We start from the raw sequence: 21,498 nt of genomic DNA, 5'->3' as shown, positions 1-21,498 counted from the left end.
CCCTTTTTCAAGTGTATAGGCTTGCTTGCGTCTAACTGGATGCCTATAGAGAACAGTACAGCTTCTGCTCTACTACAGAGAACAGTATAGCTTCTGCTTCACTATAGAGAACAGTACAGCTTCTGCTTCACTATAGAGAACAGTACAGCTTCTGCTTCACTATAGAGAACAGTACAGCTTCTGCCTCACTATAGAGAACAGTACAACCTCTGCTTCACTATAGAGAACAGTACAGCTTCTTCTTCTTCACTATAGCGAACAGTACAGCTTCTGCTTCACTAGAGAACAGTACAGCCTCAGCTTCACTATAGAGAACAGTACAGCCTCTGCCTCACTATAGAGAACAGTATAGCTTCTGCTTCACTATAGAAACAGTATAGCTTCTGCTCCACTATAGAGAACAGTACAGCCTCTGCTTCACTATAGAGAACAGTACAGCCTCTGCTTCACTACAGAGAACAGTACAGCCTCTGCCTCACTATAGAGAACAGTACAGCTTCTGCTCCACTATAGAGAACAGTATAGCCACTGCTTCACTATAGAGAACAGTACAACCTCTGCTTCACTATAGAGAACAGTACAGCTTCTGCTTCACTATAGAGAACAGTACAGCTTCTGCTTCACTATAGAGAACAGTATATTTTCTGCTTCACTATAGAGAACAGTACAGCCTCTGCTTCACTATAGCGAACAGTACAGCTTCTGCCTCACTACAGAGAACAGTACAGCCTCTGCTGCACTATAGAGAACAGTATCGTTTCTGCTTCACTATAGAGAACAGTACAGCCTCTGCTTCACTATAGAGAACAGTACAGCTTCTGCTTCACTATAGAGAACAGTATATTTTCTGCTTCACTATAGAGAACAGTACAGCCTCTGCTTCACTATAGCGAACAGTACAACTTCTGTCTCACTACAGAGAACAGTACAGCCTCTGCTTCACTATAGAGAGCAGTACAGCCTCTGCTTCACTATAGAGAACAGTACAGCTTCTGCTTCACTATAGAGAACAGTACAGCTTCTGCTTCACTATAGAGAACAGTACAGCTTCTGCTTCACTATAGAGAACAGTACAGCTTCTGCCTCACTATAGAGAACAGTACAGCTTCTGCTCCACTATAGAGAACAGTACAGCTTCTGCCTCACTATAGAGAACAGTACAGCTTCTGCTTCACTATAGAGAATAGTAAAGTTCTGCCTAACTACAGAGAACAGTACCGCCTCTGCTTTGCTATAGAGAACAGGGGAGGAATATGAAAATCTGTCTCCCAAGATGTAAACAGGGAGACAGTGCCTCTGTTATGCTGCCCTCTATGGGCAACCATAACAGAAAGTCGGGCATGATGTTCATGGTGCTTCCCATAGAGGGCGGCATAACAGACTGCTTGCAGTCTGTATCGGGATGCGTGAGAAGACCGCTATAAAGTCAGAGAAACAAGGAATAGTCTAGGCCAGTCCAAATTATATCCCCGCTTCTTTTACTGAGGCTAGAGCAGAAGGTGTACTGTACTCCATAGGGAATGCTGAACTAATAGAACCTCTCTAGTATGACATGCACAGACCTTTACAGATTAAGCACCAGCAGGGTTTTATAAGCAGATATTTGCCATATTTCTTTGAGATTTTTTTTTTTATAAAAATATTTTAAAAAGTTACTCAAACGTGTGCACTCAGTTTACTTATTGCCATTTGTATTGACAGCACAAACCGTTTAAGATATAAGATAAGGGGATGCAGTTTATATAGTCTGTCTTGACTAGTTTGGTCATTTCTGCAGTGGGAAGTGATGAACCTGAAGATGATGAAACGGAGACCAATCCTGCACATTATCCAGAAGGCGGTGTCATATCTTGTCCCAGTACATAATTTTCTAAATACATTTGCCTTCCCTTACATCAGTATCCACTTGTAGAGAAAAGTTCACACTCAGAGGAGGAGTCTGCAGCCTTGTATAAACCCTCAGCCCTGGACTGTAGCAGGAAGCAGAGTCAGAGCCAGGTATACAGAGGAACATGCTGTCTACTCTGCTCCTCGGATTCTTCACCGTCCTAATCTATCTCTTCATATCTACATGGAACAAAAGGCGACACTTACCTCCAGGGCCAACGCCATGGCCGATTATTGGCAACCTGCACCAGATTGATAAATCTGCACCCTATAACACATTCACAGAGGTAAGTCACTTAAAGGGGATTTCCAATATGTACCTATAGCACCCTCAGTAACTAATTTGTGGTAAGATTCGGGCTCTGGATGCTGATTTTAGGATTGTGGTTGCAACTGAACCCCTGACTTAGTTTAGTTTGCCTTAGATATAACCATAGATCCATAGAAGTCATGGCAAATCGCTCCTAGAGTACAAGGGGGTATTAGAGTACATTGTCTGGGGGCAGCTCAAGCAGTTGCTATGGGGCTATTGAAATTTAAAGAGGGGCCCGGTCTGGTCAAACAAGCTCTAGCCAATGCAAAATGAGTGTGTGTATGTAATGGTGACCCTACAGGGCAGCCTGCTGCGGATCTGGACTGGACTATGGAATATTACAGTTATGTAAGTGATACGTATTTGTCTGCAGAATCTGAAGTTCCTAAAACGCAACTGAACCCCTGTCCAGGGCCCCACCACCATACTGCCCAGATATAAGTGCACCCCCTGCACCTCCCATAGCTACACTACAGGCCTGCACAGTGATCATCCCCGTTATTGTCCATAATAAGTCAATTTTGCAAGCGGTGGTTTTGCTAGTCAGCGCCCGAACATGTTTGCCTGGCTTCCTACCAGCACGTCTTGAATGACTTTTTATGTTCTTGTTCAGTTCAGGGCTGTGTCACGTACAGTGGAGGAGAAGGTTTGCTACTTGTTTCTTACACTACATGCATTCGTTGCCTGCCAATCACACAATATACCACAATATACCACACCCTCATAAGTCCAGAACAAATGTTATATAAGGAGCGTTGCTGGCACTGCAGAATGTTCTCTCCAGAACTACTTTAAAAAGACTCAGTGACCAAAATGGAGAAAGGTAAAGGTGCCCTAGGAATAATGATGATAGTTAAAGGGGATGTCTCACTAGGCACCTCCCCTTTAAGATGGGAACTTCAGCAGTGATAGTCGGCTAACCACTGAAGTGTACCAGAGCATAGAGAGTCTCTTCACTGTGACCTATAGAAGGGATCACTAAGGAGTTATGTCACCTTCTATGACATACATATATAACAGTAGCCCGGTAGCCGTTCTGACTCTCATTGATGTCACTGACTCCCCCAACCCTACCTGGGCTGTAGGCACATTGAACAGTATGGAGTCGGTCATGCCATGGAGAGTTGGAAAGTCAGCAGGGGAGTCCGGGGGAAAAGAGCACCTGCATTTCTGGCTACTGTCCATACAGATAATAAACAAGGCTGTGGCAGACTATGGGGTCTTACTATTCCTCCAGCTCCAAGTCAATGTTCTCATACTGATGACAAGTCCACGGGATAGGTATAAGCATGTGATATGTGGGGTAGGACACCCAGACCCTGCACTGATCAGCTGCTACAGCAGCCTCCAGGTGATGCTGTTAAGGTCAAAGCTGGGTTTACTTGACCAATAATCCCGGGTAACTGTCATTGTCCTAATGGATATGAGCTAAGGGCTAGTGACGAGGTATTGATACCAGTCACAAAATGTTGTGTATTAACTCCTCTCTTAGCAGTGAAGAGAGTGTGCACTGACGCGCTTTTATTAAAGCAACGTGGGGTTAAATAGTAGCAGAGAAAGGAAGTGATATAACAACAATGTAAGTTTTCCTATTCATTCCTGATTGGTATGATACATCTCAATCAAACAGAAAAAGTTTAAGCAGTTCCATATATAGCCAGCTGCTCCCGGTCCTGCGTGGTGACCTTATGGAGCTGTCTTCTGGCAGCAAGCCAAGCATTTGTTTTTTTTGCACCCATCTTGGATGCAGGCGCCATCTTATCATATAACATTATACCAGTTTCAAGCATAAGCAACTATATCTAGCATTCCGCATGATTATAACCTTCACAATGGAAGTTCCTAGTGGACAGTGATGGTAGTATGTAGCTCCTATTCATGTAATAGGGGTGGTGTTGTAACCCTGTCCACTTCCTAGTGGTGCTTATGGAGAATTTTGGCACCACTCTTTTTACTACACAGTGATTAAACTTTATTGACATAACACTAGTATATACTTTGCACTTCCCCGCCCTCTCTGGGTTGAGGCCTGTGGACATACGGGCGGGGCTGTGTTTCTAGTTTAAGTTGCCCTGGGCACCTACACAAAATACGCCCCAATTTAGTGCAATTGAAATGTGTCTGAAGATGCAAATACAGATGAAACCAGGGGAAAATTCTGAGAGAGAAAATTCTGGGCACATTTTTAGACCATTGAGTCACATCCCAGCACATACCCCAAAAATGACTTCAATATTCCAATACTGGGTCTTGATTTCTATAATGGATGTTTGCTGTTTTTCGGGAGTACCGAGGTTGTAGTCACACCCTGTAAAGGCGGTTATATGCATAAAAGCAAAGTTAGCCGAATCTATCGATTTCTGACTCCTCCTTGGCAGAGCTGGGAGTAGGAAGGATCACGAATGTGGAATTATAGCATGCCTGAACCTTTGTCCTGTCAGAGGTGTCTACTTCTACACTGTCTCCCTGTTTACATCTTGGGAGACAGATTTGCATATTCTTCCCATGTTCCTTTGCAGTGGAGCAACTATGGCTATAAGTCTCCACACACCTGAGAAGGTGGTCTCTCCCTAAGGAGTGACGTTATCCCCACAATCTACTTCTACACTGAAAACACATGCCAAGGGTGCACATGTATGGGGGACCTGGTAGGAATAGCCGTCAGCTCTTGAAGGTCTATGACCATCTTAGAAGCTGTGGCCACTGTGGATGAAGTGTTGGTCAGAGGTGGGAGCAGATTCTAAGCCATCATTAGAATCTGTGGCCACTCCCACTATAGTGTTGGGTAGCGTTAGGGGTAAGTCCTTGGTGCTTGGATGGGAACTTCCAAACTGAGCAAGGGAGATGTTACTATGACATAACAGTTATACAACAGAAATGCTCCAAATGCAGACCGGACGATGGTTATACAAATCCACTGACATCAACGACTCGTTCTAATCAGTTTTTAGGATCTTCTGATGGATCACAAGAGTTATTGCAACCATTTTTATGACTCGTTTTTGGTTTTTGTGGGTCCTCTTGCATGTCTAGGAGAGTCCACGACAGAACATATGGAGAAGGAGCAGGAAAAAAAATAAATATATATTTTATGATGCCACTCAAAGAGCACCGCCCTCGGCACTGACCTCAAGTACCTGGGTCGAATTTGCCCTGCATGTTCACCTCCACCCATTACTCCTAGTTTGTCTTTTACAGATCAATCTACCATTGTAAACACCTCTATCACAGCCTTTGGGAACAATCTGCCATTGTGTTGCCCTAGCGGGTGTGTCCTGGGAATTGGATGCTGTAGTAGTCAATCAGTAACCTGCTTTCTGGCAGTGGATGTCATCTTGTATTATGTTGGTGTCTTGCCAGCTGGGGGAAAAGTATGGAAGCGTCTTCACCGTGTTCACAGGCTGGAAACCCACAGTGGTTCTGTATGGCTACGATACTCTGAAGGAGGCCCTGCTGGGACAAGCCGACGACTTCAGCGGGAGAGCGATTGTGCCGGTTTTTGAAAGGGTTGCTCAGAAAAAAGGTGAATACCCATCACAGCCGTCATTGGTCAATGGTGAAAATTCAGTTCAGAAAAAACTAAAATGGCCTAGAATTATTCCAGCACTTTGTAAGTCAGTAAAAAGCTCTTTATTCACTTCTCCACATGGGCTGTAATGTGCAATGTGTCATGGCGGCGGGGCCTCAGGAAAGCCTCCAGGTCTTTGTAGACCCTGCCGGAGACAAGGCCTAATAGGACGCCTGTCAGCATTACACTGACAAGCATAATATGTTAGAATAGAAAACAAGTCCCTTAAAGAAAAGTACGGTAAAATATATTAAAAAGATGTAGAAAAATACAAAAAAATCTAAGTAAAAAAAAAAAAAAAAGGAGCACCTCTCCCTTTTTATATATATAAAAAGGTAAAAAGTAAAAAAAAGACATACTTGGTTATGTTGTAACAGACCTCGAAAACAGCGGTAACACACAGAGTCCGACAAAATTGTCAGGGTTGTCAGAGGCTGGACACACACTAGTCATAAGGTTATGGCATATCTATGCAATGAAATGGCTACCATGTATTTACCACTGCTTCACAGGTAAGATTAGGTCAGGGACTTATAGTTACTGTTCCAGGCCGAGGTAGTGATGGAGCACAAGTAGGGTGAGATATCTCCCAGTTATTAGTTCTCCTTGGATCTTAGAGCCTTATTTTATATTCCCTTTAGGTTTGGTCTTTTCCAATGGCCCACATTGGTTTCACCAGCGCAGATTCACTTTGACCACCCTGCGAAACTTTGGGATGGGCAAGAGGAGCATTGAAGAAAGAGTGGTGGAGGAGGCCACATTTCTGGTCGACCTCTTCAAGGCACGCAATGGTAAAGAATTTTTGTAACTTTTGTGGGCTAATGACTTACAATGTATTGTTTGCTTTTCTTGCATATATTATGTTCTTCTTCCTCCAGGTAAACCTTTCAATCCAGGTCCCGAGTTGACCGCCGCCGTGTCCAATGTGATCTGCTCCATTGTGTTTGGAGATCGGTTTGATACACAAGATAAAACTTTCCAGACCTTGCACACAATGATCAATGAGAACCTCACTTTCCTAGGGAAGCCGGGTTTTCAGGTAAGGATTAATCCATAGGTATGAACTAAAATCAGTGCGGCGGGTCCTAGTTATGGTCTCGATTTTATATATAAACTAGCCTCTGCCCACGACTTCATGTGCAAGTTGTTGGCGTGGATGATCCGCCTATATTCAGCAAATTGCTGCTGTCGATGGTTTGCCTGGTCCGGCGTTTTGGCAGCTCTTAAGCTGTCCTGCTGCTGAACTTGTTCCTTGTACCGTGCCTGTGATTGTTCCAGCATCTCAGCAGCTTGCTGGGATGCCATATAATGAGCGTGTTGTTGGTGTAGATGATCCATGATTCCTGAGTATAGTTTGCAAAGTAGCAGAGATGTCATATATATAGTACGTGGCTGACTTTGGTGTCTTTCCTGTTTCAGATTTACAACGCGTTTCCGGAGATTCTGAAATGGCTCCCTGGAGAACACAACAAGATCTTCCAGAACGCCTCCATGCTGCAGACCTTCCTTAAAGGACTCATTGATAATCATGTTCTGTCACACGACGCCAACTGCCCCCGAGATTTTGTGGATAGTTTCTTAAATAAAGTACATGAGGTAACTACAGCAATTACCTATAAGACTTTTTTCGATGTAAATCTCCTTGGTTCTTATAGGACTACCTACTGGTTTCAGACCTTTAGTAGTATCTCCGCTGTGTCCAATAGCTCACACTTTCTTTGGTATTATCATTGATTTACTGAAATGCAGAAGGAGTCCAGGATGAGATACACTGTCAATTTTGGAAGTTGTCGAAGCTCCTGGGCTCTGATGCAAAATCTGCAGCACGTCCTCCTAATGGTATAGTGCCATGTCCAGTACTGCAAGCTCTTACGCAGGGCCATGTGGTCCTCCCAGGGTCTAGCGTGAATGCAATTGAAGTCTATGACAATAGTCTGCTAGTTGTGACTCCGGACACTTCCGCATCTATCCTTACGTCTCACCCCGCTTTTCTTATTTCACATGGTTATATTTGCCCCATATCTTGCACGTTTCTTTTCTTCAGGAAGCCAGTAATCCAGGTTCACACTTCACAATGGAGAGCTTGACCATGACAACCTTCAATCTTTTTATTGCCGGGACTGGGACTACGGCCTCGACCCTCCGCTGGGCCATTAAATTTATGATGGAATATCCAGAGATCCAGAGTAAGTGTTAGTCGGAGGACAATCGCTGCGATCTCTCCTTCTTCATCCGACTGAAGTGACTTATGTGCTTGTTATTACTGCAGAGAAGGTACAGGCTGAAATAGATCAAGTCCTTGGCTCGGAGAAATGGCCTTCCCTGGAGCATCGCGTGTCTATGCCGTATACCGACGCCGTAATCCATGAGGTGCAGCGATATGCCAGCATTGTCCCTAATGGTCTACCCCATGCCGCCTTACGTGATATCAAATTTAAGGGACACACAATACCGAAGGTAAGAGAGATGTAGAATAAGTATAGCTGATATGTGCGGAACTGTATACACGGTTACGTCCTGAGGCCACAGCGTTGTGTTTATATATACGTATATATCTTACCTGGTGCCCTCAGTACAATTTTTGGGTTTCTTTGGCATTCCCTGTAAACTAACATGGTAACTTTTGTCTGGATAAAAAAATTAGCTTGGGTGCAACTATATTTCAAGGCCCTAATTTTTGTTGTTGTGAGGTCATTGGAGAAGCCACCTGGAGGCCTCAGCACCTTGTGGTTGTGTTATGGGGATGGGATCAAGATGGTGCCCTCCCGATACCCACTTAGGTGTTGTGATTGGCATTGAACGCTGAGTTTCAGAGGTCCATCTGTCGGTATTGGAGTTGTCTGAGCCTGCACTATGACCGCCATGTACTATTGCGTCCTGCCATCAAGGCAGTTGTGTGCGTTGGATTTATTAGTGGCCCCTGTGTCTGACTATATACTTTATACACTTGTTGTATTACAGGACACCCAAATTATCACATTTTTACACTCTGCTCTGTATGACAAAAAATACTGGAATAATCCAGAAAAGTTTAATCCCGAGCGTTTCCTAGATGAGAACGGCAAGTGTGTGAAGAACGAAGCTCTCCTGTCATTCGGAGCAGGTAAAATCAGAATAATCACCAAAATGTTCTCTATAGAGCAGGACATCTTCATTCTAGACATGACGGATAGACAGAGTTCCCTATGTCAGAAGGCCTTCATGTGGAAGCTACAGTAATACTGGCTTAAAGGGATTCTATCATTAAAATCACATTTTTTTGTCAATCACACGAAGGAATAGCCTTAAGAAAGTCTATTCATCACCTACCTTTAGAAGTGTTCTCCGCACCACCGTTCCGTAGAAATCCCGGTTTCCGTCTATATGCAAATGAGTTCTCTCGCAGCACTGGGGGCGGGCCTCAGCACTCAAACAGCACTGGGGGCGTCCCCAATGCCGCGAGAGAACTCTCCAGCGCCGCCTCCATCTTCAGGAACGGCCTCTCTGCGCATCTTCCGGAGCTGGGTTCAAACTTTAGGCCTCGGGCAGAGCCGACTGCGCATGCCTGTGGCCACAAGAAAAATGGCCGCACACACAATAAGTAAGCGGCCATTTTCTTGTGGGCATGCGCAGTCGGCTCTGCCCGAGGCCTAAAGTTTGAACCCAGCTCCGGAAGAAGACGCGCAGAGAGGCCGTTCCTGAAGAAGATGGAGGTGGCACTGAAGAGTTCTCTCGCAGCATTGGGGACGCCCCCAGTGCTGTTTAAGTGCTAGGGTCCGCCCCCCGTGCTGCGAGAAAACTCATTTGCATACAGACGAAAACCGGGATTTCTACCGAATGGCAGCACGGATAAGATAACTAAAGGTAGGAGAAGAATAGCCTTTCTTAAGGCTATTCCTATGTGTGATTGACAAAAATTGTGATTTTAATGATAGAATCCCTTTAAAGGCAACCAGGGCTTCAAGTAAATCTCCACCTTTGAAGACTATTATCCTTTTAAGGTGCCATATTCAGTGTACATCACCAGAAGAGTAGCATAGTCAGGAACAGAGCCACAGTAAGGAGTAGAACAACAAGTAACAGACAAACAATCCCATGTGTGAGGCAGAAACAAATCCAGGAACAGGTGAAAGGTCAGGGTCAGAATCAGAGCAGGATAGGAAATGGACCACAATCAAAAGGCAAGCCATAGCAAGACAATTCAACTTGCATTAGGTCACCAGGCCTAATGTCATCTTTCAAGGTCAGTTTCACCATGTAGCCGAAGAGGAGGAAGCGTGCGGCTGTGTAGTGAGCACAGATGGCCACCAGTAGGATTGTGAAAAAAATCTGCATATTTGTGACAAATTTGTTCATCTCTAGTAACAACTGTAGGACAATAATCCTAATACTATATATCTATTACAGGTAAAAGGTCATGTATTGGCGAAGCTTTAGCCAAGACCGAGATCTTCATCTTTTTGGTCAGTTTACTACAAAAGTTTAACCTGAAATTTCCTCCGGGGGAACGAGGACCGATCGGATTAATTCAGGGAGGGACCCGCGACCCCAAACCATTCAATGTCTGCGCTGAATGGCGCCTTTGAGAGGCTGGCGGGTATAATGTCAAGGCTGTAGGAAGACGGTGCTGAAATATCCCCCCAGCAAAGATCTGAAGGGAACTGTCTAATTATATTTCTTGCTGTGCTGATTTTAGTTGCCAGTTCATGTGGGTTGCAAAAAGTTCCTTTAGTCTGGAGCTAGAGGGCAAAGTCTAAGGGGTTACCTGGCGCATTATAAGTGGTTGTATATTTTTTATTGGTGCTCTTTTCTACACATTTGTACATTGACACGTATTAAAATGACATAATGTTGTGAACAATGAATCATATCAATGTGGAAACTCATCCCAAGATGCTTTGGTCAACACACTTACATTTCATTCATCTGAGATCCCGGCTGAGCACCTGCGTGTTAGGATCTACTTACGTCTGCATTCACACAGGTGGAACTGCTAGACGGGTGGCTTACAGGGTTACGCTACCAAAATATAATTTAATAAATAATACAGCAAGTGTCAGGAAAGGGTTTAATGAAGAGAAACATCAAAATTGTGCCTGTGTAGGTATTAAATGAAGCATAAAAAGGGCACAAAATAGTAAGGAAGGGGAGACAGGAAAATAGGAGAAAGAGAGGAGAAAGATAAGATAAGATAATCCTTTAATAGTCGCACAGTGTGGATACTCAGTATGTTACAGCAGCATAGTAATACAGATACAGGATAATACACAGTAATATAATACAGACGTAGACACACATATGCTGAGAAGAGAACATATACTAGGAGTCCATAGCAGCTAAGGAACAGAAGAAGAAAGAAGGAAGACTTCAGGGTCATCGTCATAATCATTAGTTCTCTGTGCAGAGTGTCTTCGCTTGGTCTGATGTAGATTATACAGCCTGGTCGTGGTTGGAAGGAAGGACCTGCGATAGCTCCTTCTCACACTTGGGGTGAAGCAGACGGTCACTTACAGTGCTGCCAAGTCCCATCAAGGTCCCATACATGGGGTGGGATTTGTTCTCCAGCATGGAGGTCACCACAGACAGTATCCTTCTGTCACCCACCACCTGTACTGGGTCCAAGGGGCTATTTATGTCCCTGGTTGATATACTGCTCCCCCAGCAGGCCACACCGAAAAATATGGCTGAAGCAACCACAGAGATGAAGAAGGCCCTAAGAAGTGTCCCCTGGACTCCGCAGGCCCTCGGCCTCCTGAACAGGTAGAGTCTGCTGTGGCCCTTTCTGTGCAGCGCCTCCAGGTGATCAGCCCAGTCTAGTTTATTATTGAGGAGCACGCCCAGATACTTATAGGTCCTGACTAACTCAATACATGTTCCTTGGATCTCCACCGGGGTCGGAGCACCTCTCCGTTTACTAAAGTCCACCACCATCTCCTTGGTCTTCCCAGCATTAATCCTGAGCTGGTTCTGCTGGCACCATTCAACAAAATCCCAGTTTAAGTCTCTGTATTCCCTATCGTCGCCATCAGTGATAAGGCCTACTATAGCAGAGTCATCGGAGGACTTCTGTAAGTAACAGCTGGAGGAGTTGTGCCTAAAATCAGCAGTATACAGTGTGAAGAGAAATGGGGCAAGAGCTGGACCTTGTGGTGCCCCCGTACTACAGATCACAGTGTCAGACACACAGTCCTGGGCTCTCACATACTGAGGGCGGGGTGTCAGGTAGTCTAGGATCCAGTAGGACAGGTGATGGTCCCTCCACCAAGGTTCAGCTTCTCCCTCAGTAGCCCTGGCTGATGGTGGTAAAAGCTCCGGAGAGATCACAGGACATTATTCTCACAGTGTTCCCGGGTTTCTCCAGCTGAGAGAGAGCTCTATGAAGAAGGTGGATGATGGCGTCATCTACCCCAATGCCTGGTCGGTAGGCAAACTGGAGGGGTCCAGAGCGGAGCTCACTAGGGGGCGTAGGTGTGTCAGGACCAGTCTCTCTAGGAGGGGAGACAGGAAAAAAGAGAGAGAGGAGACAGGAAACATGGGGGAAACATGAAAAAGAAGAGACAAGTAAGAGAGACAGGCGGTAAAGATGAGAACTGCAGGGGAGATAGGAAAACGAGGAAGGCAAGGAGGGTAAAAAGTACAGGAAAAAACAGTAATACATTCTCCCATTGCATTTGGCTCCATTTTTGACAACTATCCCCCCTGGCACCTTTTTGGATTTTTGGGCCGCCTTCCGTGGTCTGACCTTCAAGGAAGTTATCACTCCCTCAGGGCTACTGTCTGCAGAAGAAACCTGCTCCTTGCTCCCAGACAGGGTATTCACTTTCCTCCACAAACGGAACATGTCTTTGGTCTTCGACAAAATCCTTCAAACATACGTAACTAGATCTTCCTTGACCAAATTTGAGAAGCTACTGCTATCAAAAACCCATATGTTGAGGAAAATTTCCCATTTTCTCTCCCATTATGTGGACCCAAGCCGTCCTTACCGACCAAAATTCGTGACTGATTGGGAAGCAGAACTACAGATATCGCTGTCTGACGATGAGGTTGAAAAACTCTTATCCAGGTCGCATGGTTTTTCGCCCTGTATCAGGTTGCAGGAAAGCAACTACAAGCTCGTCTCGCGCTGGTACAGAACACCTGTTTGGTTACACGCCAAGAAATTGCATACATCTGATCGTTGCTGGAGATGCCAGACTGGGGCTGGCAACTATCTGCATATATGGTGGACATGTCCGGTGATACAAGACTTTTGGCTTCAAGTAGAAAATGTGATCCGTGCTGTCAGCTACCCTTACTTCCAACTCACTCCCGAAACAGTGTTTCTCTTTATGCCATCTGGAGATTACAAACCTGAATCAAATAGATTGGTTACTCATTTACTGGCTGCAGCAAAGTCTCTCATCCCGCTATACTGGATGAATTCGTTAGCTCCTCCGCTCTCGCTGTGGATTGATAAAGTGAATCAGATCTGTCGTTTTGATGAACTCATGAGCTGGTCCTCCAGAGCTCATGACCGTTACTTGAAAACGTGGACCCCTTGGCTTCTACATAAGCATTAGACTAGGCATCAGTCACTCCTCTCCCCCCCTGGTTCCCCCCCCCCCCCCATCTCTTTACTCCCCCCCCCCCCCCCCCTCCCTCCTGTCCCTTCTTTCTCTCTTCTTCTTCTCTTTGCCTCTGGTCTCTTCTGCTGTTCTTGATCCCCACCTCGCCCTTCTCTCTTCCTATTTTTCCTCTTTTCTCTTTTCTTGATCTACCCGATGTCTTCTTTCTTGTTTGCTTCTCTTTCTTTCTTTTGAGCTAGTCTCGCAACTGTTACAATGATACCACTAGTGATTAGAGATGAGCGAACAGTGTTCTATCGAACTCATGTTCGATCGGATATTAGGCTGTTCGGCATGTTCGAATCGAATCGAACACCGCGTGGTAAAGTGCGCCATTACTCGATTCCCCTCCCACCTTCCCTGGCGCCTTTTTTGCTCCAATAACAGCGCAGGGTAGGTGGGACAGGAACTACGACACCGGTGACGTTGAGAAAAGTAGGCAAAACGCATTGGCTGCCGAAAACATGTGACCTCTAATTTAAAAGAACAGCGCCGCCCAGCTTCGCGTCATTCTGAGCTTGCAATTCACCGAGGACGGAGGTTTCCGTCCAGCTAGCTAGGGCTTAGATTCTGGGTAGGCAGGGACAGGCTAGGATAGGAAGGAGAAGACAACCAACAGCTCTTATAAGAGCTAAATTCCAGGGAGAAGCTTGTCAGTGTAACGTGGCACTGACGGGCTCAATCGCCGCAACCCAGCTTTCCCAGGATCCTGAATGGAATACACTGTCAGTGTATTCCCGTATACCCGATATATACCCCCGATACCCGTTCCAACGGTGTGCCCCCCCACCTTCACCCCAGAAATACCCTGCAAGTCCCCTAGCAATAGAATTGGGGCTATATACACCCACTATTTTTGCTACTGCCATATAGTGCCATTGTCTGACTGGGAATTCAAAGAATATATTGGGGTTACGTGCACCCACAATTTTTACTACTGGTATACAGTGCCAGTTTCTGACTGGGAATTCAAAGAATATATTGGGGTTACAAATACCCTCATTTCTTGCTACTGCCATATAGTGCCAGTTTCTGACTGGTAATTCAAAGAATATATTGGGGTTACGTGCACCCACAATTTTTACTACTGGTATACAGTGCCATTGTCTGACTGGGAATTCAAAGAATATATTGGGGTTATAAATACCCTCATTTCTTGCTACTGCCATATAGTGCCAGTGTCTGACTGGGAATTCAAAGAATATATTGGGGTTACGTGCACCCACAATTTTTGCTACTGGTATATAGTGCCAATTTCTAACTGGGAATTCAAAATGCGCAAGGCTCCCGGAAAGGGACGTGGACGAGGCCGTGGGCGAGGTCGGGGGAATGGTTCTGGGGAGCAAGGTAGCAGTGAAGCCACAGGGCGTCCCGTGCCTACTCCTGTGGGGCAGCAAGCATTGCGCCACTCCACAGTGCCAGGGTTGCTTGCCACATTAACTAAACTGCAGGGTACAAACCTTAGTAGGCCCGAGAACCAGGAACAGGTCTTGCAATGGCTGTCAGAGAACACTTACAGCACATTGTCCAGCAGCCAGTCAGACTCTGCCTCCTCTCCTCCTATTACCCAACAGTCTTGTCCTCCTTCCTCCCAAAATTCCCAAGCTTCACAGAACAATAACCCCAACTGTTCCTGCTCCCCAGAGCTGTTCTCCGCTCCTTTCATTGTCCCTCAACCTGCCTCTCCACGTCACGATTCCACGAACCTAACAGAGGAGCATCTGTGTCCAGATGCTCAAACACTAGAGTCTCCTCCATCTCCGATCGATTTGGTGGTGGATGACCAGCAACCCACCCTCATCGACGATGATGTGACGCAGTTGCCGTCAGGGCATCCAGTTGACCGGCGCATTGTGCGGGAGGAGGAGATGAGACAGGAGTTGGAAGAGGAAGTGGTGGATGATGAGGACACTGACCCGACCTGGACAGGGGGGATGTCAAGCGGGGAAAGTAGTGTGGATGTTGAGGCAAGTGCAGCACCAAAAAGGGTAGCTAGAGGCAGAGGCAGAGGTCAGCAGCTTAGGCGAAGCCAGGCCACACCCGGAATCTCCCAAGATGTTCCAGTTCGTACCCAGCCCCGAAAAACTCCCACCTCGAGGGCACGTTTCTCGAAGGTGTGGAGTTTTTTCAAGGAATGCGCCGAGGACAGATATAGTGTTGTCTGCACAATTTGCCTCTCGAAATTGATTAGGGGCTCTGAGAAGAGCAACCTGTCCACCACTTCAATGCGCCGTCATTTGAAATCCAAGCACTGGAATCAGTGGCAGGCAGCAACGGCAGGACAAAGGCCGCCTGCCGTTCACGCCACTGCCACTGCCTCTGCCACTGCCTCTGCCTCTGCCACTGCCACTGCTGACTGTGCTGGCGATGCACTCCAGAGGACGAGCCAGGACACCACTTCATCTGCCTCCGCCACTTTGTTGACTTCTCCCTCATCCTCCCCTGTTCCTGTCTTATCTCCTTCTCCTGCACCATCAAAGGCACCATCAGGCGCTTCTTTACAACAACCCACCATCTCTCAGACATTGGAGCGGCGGCAGAAATACACTGCTAACCACCCACACGCGCAAGCCTTGAACGCCAACATCGCTAAACTGCTGGCCCAGGAGATGTTGGCGTTCCGGCTTGTTGAAACTCCCGCCTTCCTGGACCTGATGGCAACTGCGGCACCTCGCTATGCCGTCCCTACTTCTCCCGGTGTGCCGTCCCCGCCTTGCACCAGCACGTGTCACTCAACATCAGGCGGGCCCTTAGTTCCGCGCTTTGCACAAAGGTCCACTTGACCACCGACGCGTGGACAAGTGCATGCGGACAGGGACGCTACATTTCACTGACGGCACACTGGGTGAATGTAGTTGAGGCTGGGACTGCTTCCCAAACTGGCCCGGTGTACCTCGTCTCCCCGCCTAACATTCCTGGCAGGGACACGAGAAGAACACCCCCCTCCTCCTCCTCCTCTACCGCCTCCTCCTCCGCCACCGCCTCCTCCTCCGCCACCGCCTCCTCCTCCGCTGTTAGATTGACCCCAGCTACGAGTTGGAAACGTTGCAGCACTGGCGTTGGTAGACGTCAGCAGGCTGTGCTGAAGCTGATCAGCTTGGGGGACAGACAGCACACTGCCTCCGAGGTGAGGGATGCCCTCCTCGATGAGACGGCAATATGGTTTGAGCCGCTGCACCTGGGCCCAGGCATGGTCGTTTGTGATAACGGCCGGAACCTGGTAGCAGCTCTGGAGCTTGCCGGACTCCAACATGTTCCATGCCTGGCCCACGTCTTCAACCTAGTGGTGCAACGTTTCCTAAAGAGCTACCCCAATGTTCCAGAGCTACTGGTGAAAGTGCGGCGCATGTGCGCCCACTTTCGCAAGTCGACAGTAGCCGCTGCTAGCTTAAAATCTCTCCAGCAACGCCTGCATGTGCCACAACACCGGCTTTTGTGCGACGTCCCCACACGCTTCACGTTTCAGATGTTGAATAGAGTGGTTGAGCAGCAGAGACCTTTGATGGAATACCAGCTACAAAACCCTAGGGTGCCACAAAGTCAGCTGCCTCAGTTTCTCATCCATGAGTGGCCATGGATGAGAGACCTTTGTGATATCCTACGGGTCTTTGAGGAGTCCACAAGGAGGGTGAGCTCTGAGGATGCGATGGTGAGCCTTACAATCCCGCTCTTGTGTGTTCTGAGAGAATCCCTGATTGACATCAGGGATAACTCAGATCACACAGAGGAGTCAGGGATAGCATCCGATCCGTCACAGCTGGAGAGTAGGTCCACACATCTGTCCGCTTCATCGCGTTTAATGGAGGAGGAGGAGGAGGAGGAGGAAGAAGAGTTGTCCGATGATGTGATGGTGATACAGGAGGCTTCCGGGCAACTTCGAATCGTCCCATTGTTGCAGCGCGGATGGGTAGACATGGAGGATGAGGAGGAAATGGAGATTGAACTTTCCGGTGGGGCCAGAGGAGTCATGCCAACTAACACTGTGGCAGACATGGCTGAGTTCATGTTGGGGTGCTTTACAACCGACAAGCGTATTGTCAAAATCATGGAGGACAACCAGTACTGGATCTTTGCTATCCTTGACCCCCGGTATAAAAACAACATCTCGTCTTTTATTCCGGTAGAGGGGAGGGCCAATCGCATCAATGCTTTCCACAGGCAATTGGTGCAGAATATGATGGAGATGTTTCCAGCATGTGACGTTGGCAGCAGGGAGGACAGTTCCTCCAGTAGGCGACCAAGTTCTCACCGGTCCACACAAACGAGGGGCACACTGTCTAAGGTCTGGGACACCTTGATGGCACCCCCTCGCCAAAGTGCCGCCACAGAGGGTCCTAGTGTCACCAGGCGTGAGAAGTATAGGCGCATGTTGCGGGAATACCTTTCCGACCACAGCCCTGTCCTCTCCGACCCCTCTGCGCCCTACACGTATTGGGTGTCGAAGTTGGACCTGTGGCTTGAACTTGCCCTATATGCCTTGGAGGTGCTGTCCTGTCCTGCCGCCAGCGTCCTATCTGAGAGGGTGTTCAGTGCAGCCGGTGGCATCATCACTGACAAGCGCACCCGTCTGTCAGCTGAGAGTGCCGACCGGCTCACTTTGATAAAAATGAACCACCACTGGATAGAGCCTTCATTTTTGTGCCCACCTGTGTAAAGCACCCCAACATGAAACTCCATGTCTGTACTCAACCTCTCCAATTCCTCCGCATCCTCATACTCATCCACCATAAGCGTTGCACAATTCTGCTAATACTAGGCTCCCTCCAACATGATTTCCCCCAACTCTGCTGGTTAGAGGCTCCCTCCACCCTGCTTTCCCACAACTCTGCTGGTTAGAGGCTCCCTCCACCCTGCTTTCCCACAACTCTGCTGGTTAGAGGCTCCCTCCACCATGAATTTGCCCAAACTGGGCTGGTTAGAGGCTCCCTCCACCATGAATTGGTCCAAACTGGGGTTTTTAGAGGCTCCCTCCACCATGAATTTGCCAAAACTGGGCTGTTTAGAGGCTCCCTCCACCATGAATTGGTCCAAATTGGGGTTTTTAGAGGCTCCCTCCACCATGAATTTGCCCAAACTGGGCTGGTTAGAGGCTCCCTCCACCATGAATTGGTCCAAACTGGGCTGGTTAGAGGCTCCCTCCACCATGAATTGGTCCAAATTGGGGTTTTTAGAGGCTCCCTCCACCATGAATTGGTCCAAACTGGGCTGTTTAGAGGCTCCCTCCACCATGAATTGGTCCAAACTGGGGTTTTTAGAGGCTCCCTCCACCATGAATTGGTCCAAACTGGGCTGGTTAGAGGCTCCCTCCACCATGAATTGGTCCAAACTGGGCTGGTTAGAGGCTCCCTCCACCATGAATTGGTCCAAATTGGGGTTTTTAGAGGCTCCCTCCACCATGAATTGGTCCAAACTGGGCTGTTTAGAGGCTCCCTCCACCATGAATTGGTCCAAACTGGGGTTTTTAGAGGCTCCCTCCACCATGAATTGGTCCAAACTGGGCTGGTTAGAGGCTCCCTCCACCATGAATTGGTCCAAACTGGGTTTTTTAGAGGCTCCCTCCACCATGAATTGGTCCAAACTGGGGTTTTTAGAGGCTCCCTCCACCATGAATTTTCCCAAACTGGGCTGTTTAGAGGCTCCCTCCACCATGAATTGGTCCAAATTGGGGTTTTTAGAGGCTCCCTCCACCATGAATTTGCCCAAACTGGGCTGGTTAGAGGCTCCCTCCACCATCAATTGGTCCAAACTGGGCTGGTTAGAGGCTCCCTCCACCATGAATTGGTCCAAACTGGGTTTTTTAGAGGCTCCCTCCACCATGAATTGGTCCAAACTGGGGTTTTTAGAGGCTCCCTCCACCATGAATTGGTCCAAACTGGGGTTTTTAGAGGCTCCCTCCACCATGAATTGGTCCAAACTGGGGTTTTTAGAGGCTCCCTCCACCATGAATTGGTCCAAACTGGGGTTTTTAGAGGCTCCCTCCACCATGAATTTGCCCAAACTGGGCTGTTTAGAGGCTCCCTCCACCATGAATTGGTCCAAACTGGGCTGTTTAGAGGCTCCCTCCACATGAATTGGTCCAAACTGGGTTTTTTAGAGGCTCCCTCCACCATGAATTGGTCCAAACTGGGGTTTTTAGAGGCTCCCTCCACCATGAATTTGCCCAAACTGGGCTGTTTAGAGGCTCCCTCCACCATGAATTGGTCCAAATTGGGGTTTTTAGAGGCTCCCTCCACCATGAATTTGCCCAAACTGGGCTGGTTAGAGGCTCCCTCCACCATGAATTGGTCCAAACTGGGCTGGTTAGAGGCTCCCTCCACCATGAATTGGTCCAAATTGGGGTTTTTAGAGGCTCCCTCCACCATGAATTGGTCCAAACTGGGCTGTTTAGAGGCTCCCTCCACCATGAATTGGTCCAAACTGGGGTTTTTAGAGGCTCCCTCCACCATGAATTGGTCCAAACTGGGCTGGTTAGAGGCTCCCTCCACCATGAATTGGTCCAAACTGGGGTTTTTAGAGGCTCCCTCCACCATGAATTTGCCAAAACTGGGCTGTTTAGAGGCTCCCTCCACCATGAATTGGTCCAAATTGGGGTTTTTAGAGGCTCCCTCCACCATGAATTTGCCCAAACTGGGCTGGTTAGAGGCTCCCTCCACCATGAATTGGTCCAAACTGGGCTGGTTAGAGGCTCCCTCCACCATGAATTGGTCCAAATTGGGGTTTTTAGAGGCTCCCTCCACCATGAATTGGTCCAAACTGGGCTGTTTAGAGGCTCCCTCCACCATGAATTGGTCCAAACTGGGGTTTTTAGAGGCTCCCTCCACCATGAATTGGTCCAAACTGGGCTGGTTAGAGGCTCCCTCCACCATGAATTGGTCCAAACTGGGGTTTTTAGAGGCTCCCTCCACCATGAATTGGTCCAAACTGGGGTTTTTAGAGGCTCCCTCCACCATGAATTGGTCCAAACTGGGCTGTTTAGAGGCTCCCTCCACCATGAATTGGTCCAAACTGGGGTTTTTAGAGGCTCCCTCCACCATGAATTGGTCCAAACTGGGCTGTTTAGAGGCTCCCTCCACCATGAATTGGTCCAAATTGGGGTTTTTAGAGGCTCCCTCCACCATGAATTTGCCCAAACTGGGCTGGTTAGAGGCTCCCTCCACCATGAATTTGCCCAAACTGGGCTGGTTAGAGGCTCCCTCCACCATGAATTGGTTCAAACTGGGCTGGTTAGAGGCTCCCTCCACCATGAATTGGTCCAAATTGGGGTTTTTAGAGGCTCCCTCCACCATGAATTGGTCCAAACTGGGCTGTTTAGAGGCTCCCTCCACCATGAATTGGTCCAAACTGGGCTGTTTAGAGGCTCCCTCCACCATGAATTGGTCCAAACTGGGTTTTTTAGAGGCTCCCTCCACCATGAATTGGTCCAAACTGGGGTTTTTAGAGGCTCCCTCCACCATGAATTGGTCCAAACTGGGGTTTTTAGAGGCTCCCTCCACCATGAATTTGCCCAAACTCTGCTGGTTAGAGGCTCAATCCACCCTGATTTTCAAAACAAATGTTGGTGCCAACCTCAACTTACTACAAGGGCCAAATTCACTGCTGGTGACAAGCTCTCCTCACTGCAAGTGCCAAATACACGTTTCAAGGTGTTTTCCTACTGTCAGAGAGGCGGTATTGAGTGTGTAAAGTGTGTAGTTGTTAGGCTGTGATGTTGGGGTAATAGAGGGTCTTTGGTGTGTTAGATGCCCCCAGACATGCTTCCCCTGCTGTCCCAGTGTCATTCCAGAGGTGTTGGCATCATTTCCTGTGGTGTCATAGTGGACTTGGTGACCCTCCAGACACGGATTTGGGTTTCCCCCTTAACGAGTATATGTTCCCCATAGACTATAATGGGGTTCGAAACCCGTTCGAACACACGAACAGTGAGCGGCTGTTCGAATCGAATTTCGAACCTCGAACATTTTAGTGTTCGCTCATCTCTACTAGTGATTGCAACTTTGAACTTCTGCTGTTAGGTTCTGCTGCCGTATAGAACTCTGACTTACAACTAACATCTGCTAATGTTGTATATTATGCTGATTTATTGTACTTTTGTCTCATGGTTTACGCTATGTTGTTCTTTTAAAAACTTTTGAAATACCAATAAA

The 21,498-nt window shown here is 47.6% G+C and overlaps 1 protein-coding gene across 1 annotated transcript; it reads left to right on the top strand.

The window, feature by feature from the left end:
• Nucleotides 1–1,984: 1,984 nt before the first annotated feature.
• On the top strand, nucleotides 1,985–10,567 carry LOC142210243 (cytochrome P450 2F2-like). Its single transcript, XM_075279274.1, has 9 exons — nucleotides 1,985–2,174; nucleotides 5,561–5,723; nucleotides 6,410–6,559; nucleotides 6,647–6,807; nucleotides 7,188–7,364; nucleotides 7,813–7,954; nucleotides 8,038–8,225; nucleotides 8,730–8,871; nucleotides 10,155–10,567. The coding sequence occupies exons 1-9, from the start codon at nucleotides 2,013–2,015 to the stop codon at nucleotides 10,331–10,333; spliced, it is 1,464 nt and encodes a 487-aa protein (XP_075135375.1). The 5' UTR covers nucleotides 1,985–2,012; the 3' UTR covers nucleotides 10,334–10,567.
• Nucleotides 10,568–21,498: the final 10,931 nt, after the last annotated feature.

This window comes from Leptodactylus fuscus, chromosome 6 (genome assembly GCF_031893055.1).
Source record: "Leptodactylus fuscus isolate aLepFus1 chromosome 6, aLepFus1.hap2, whole genome shotgun sequence".
NCBI classification, from domain to species: Eukaryota; Metazoa; Chordata; class Amphibia; order Anura; family Leptodactylidae; genus Leptodactylus; species Leptodactylus fuscus.
The sequence above is the reverse complement of the archived record's forward strand: the minus strand, read 5'-3'. Positions and strand labels throughout refer to the sequence as shown.

Bases quoted from the DNA above. Each gene is read 5' to 3' on its own strand.
- LOC142210243 (XM_075279274.1), top strand. From the start codon at position 2,013: ATGCTGTCTACTCTGCTCCTCGGATTCTTCACCGTCCTAATCTATCTC. The intron at 6,560-6,646 runs GTAAAGAATTTT...TTCTTCCTCCAG, and splicing joins CCTCTTCAAGGCACGCAATG to GTAAACCTTTCAATCCAGGT. The intron at 7,365-7,812 runs GTAACTACAGCA...TCTTTTCTTCAG, and splicing joins TCTTAAATAAAGTACATGAG to GAAGCCAGTAATCCAGGTTC.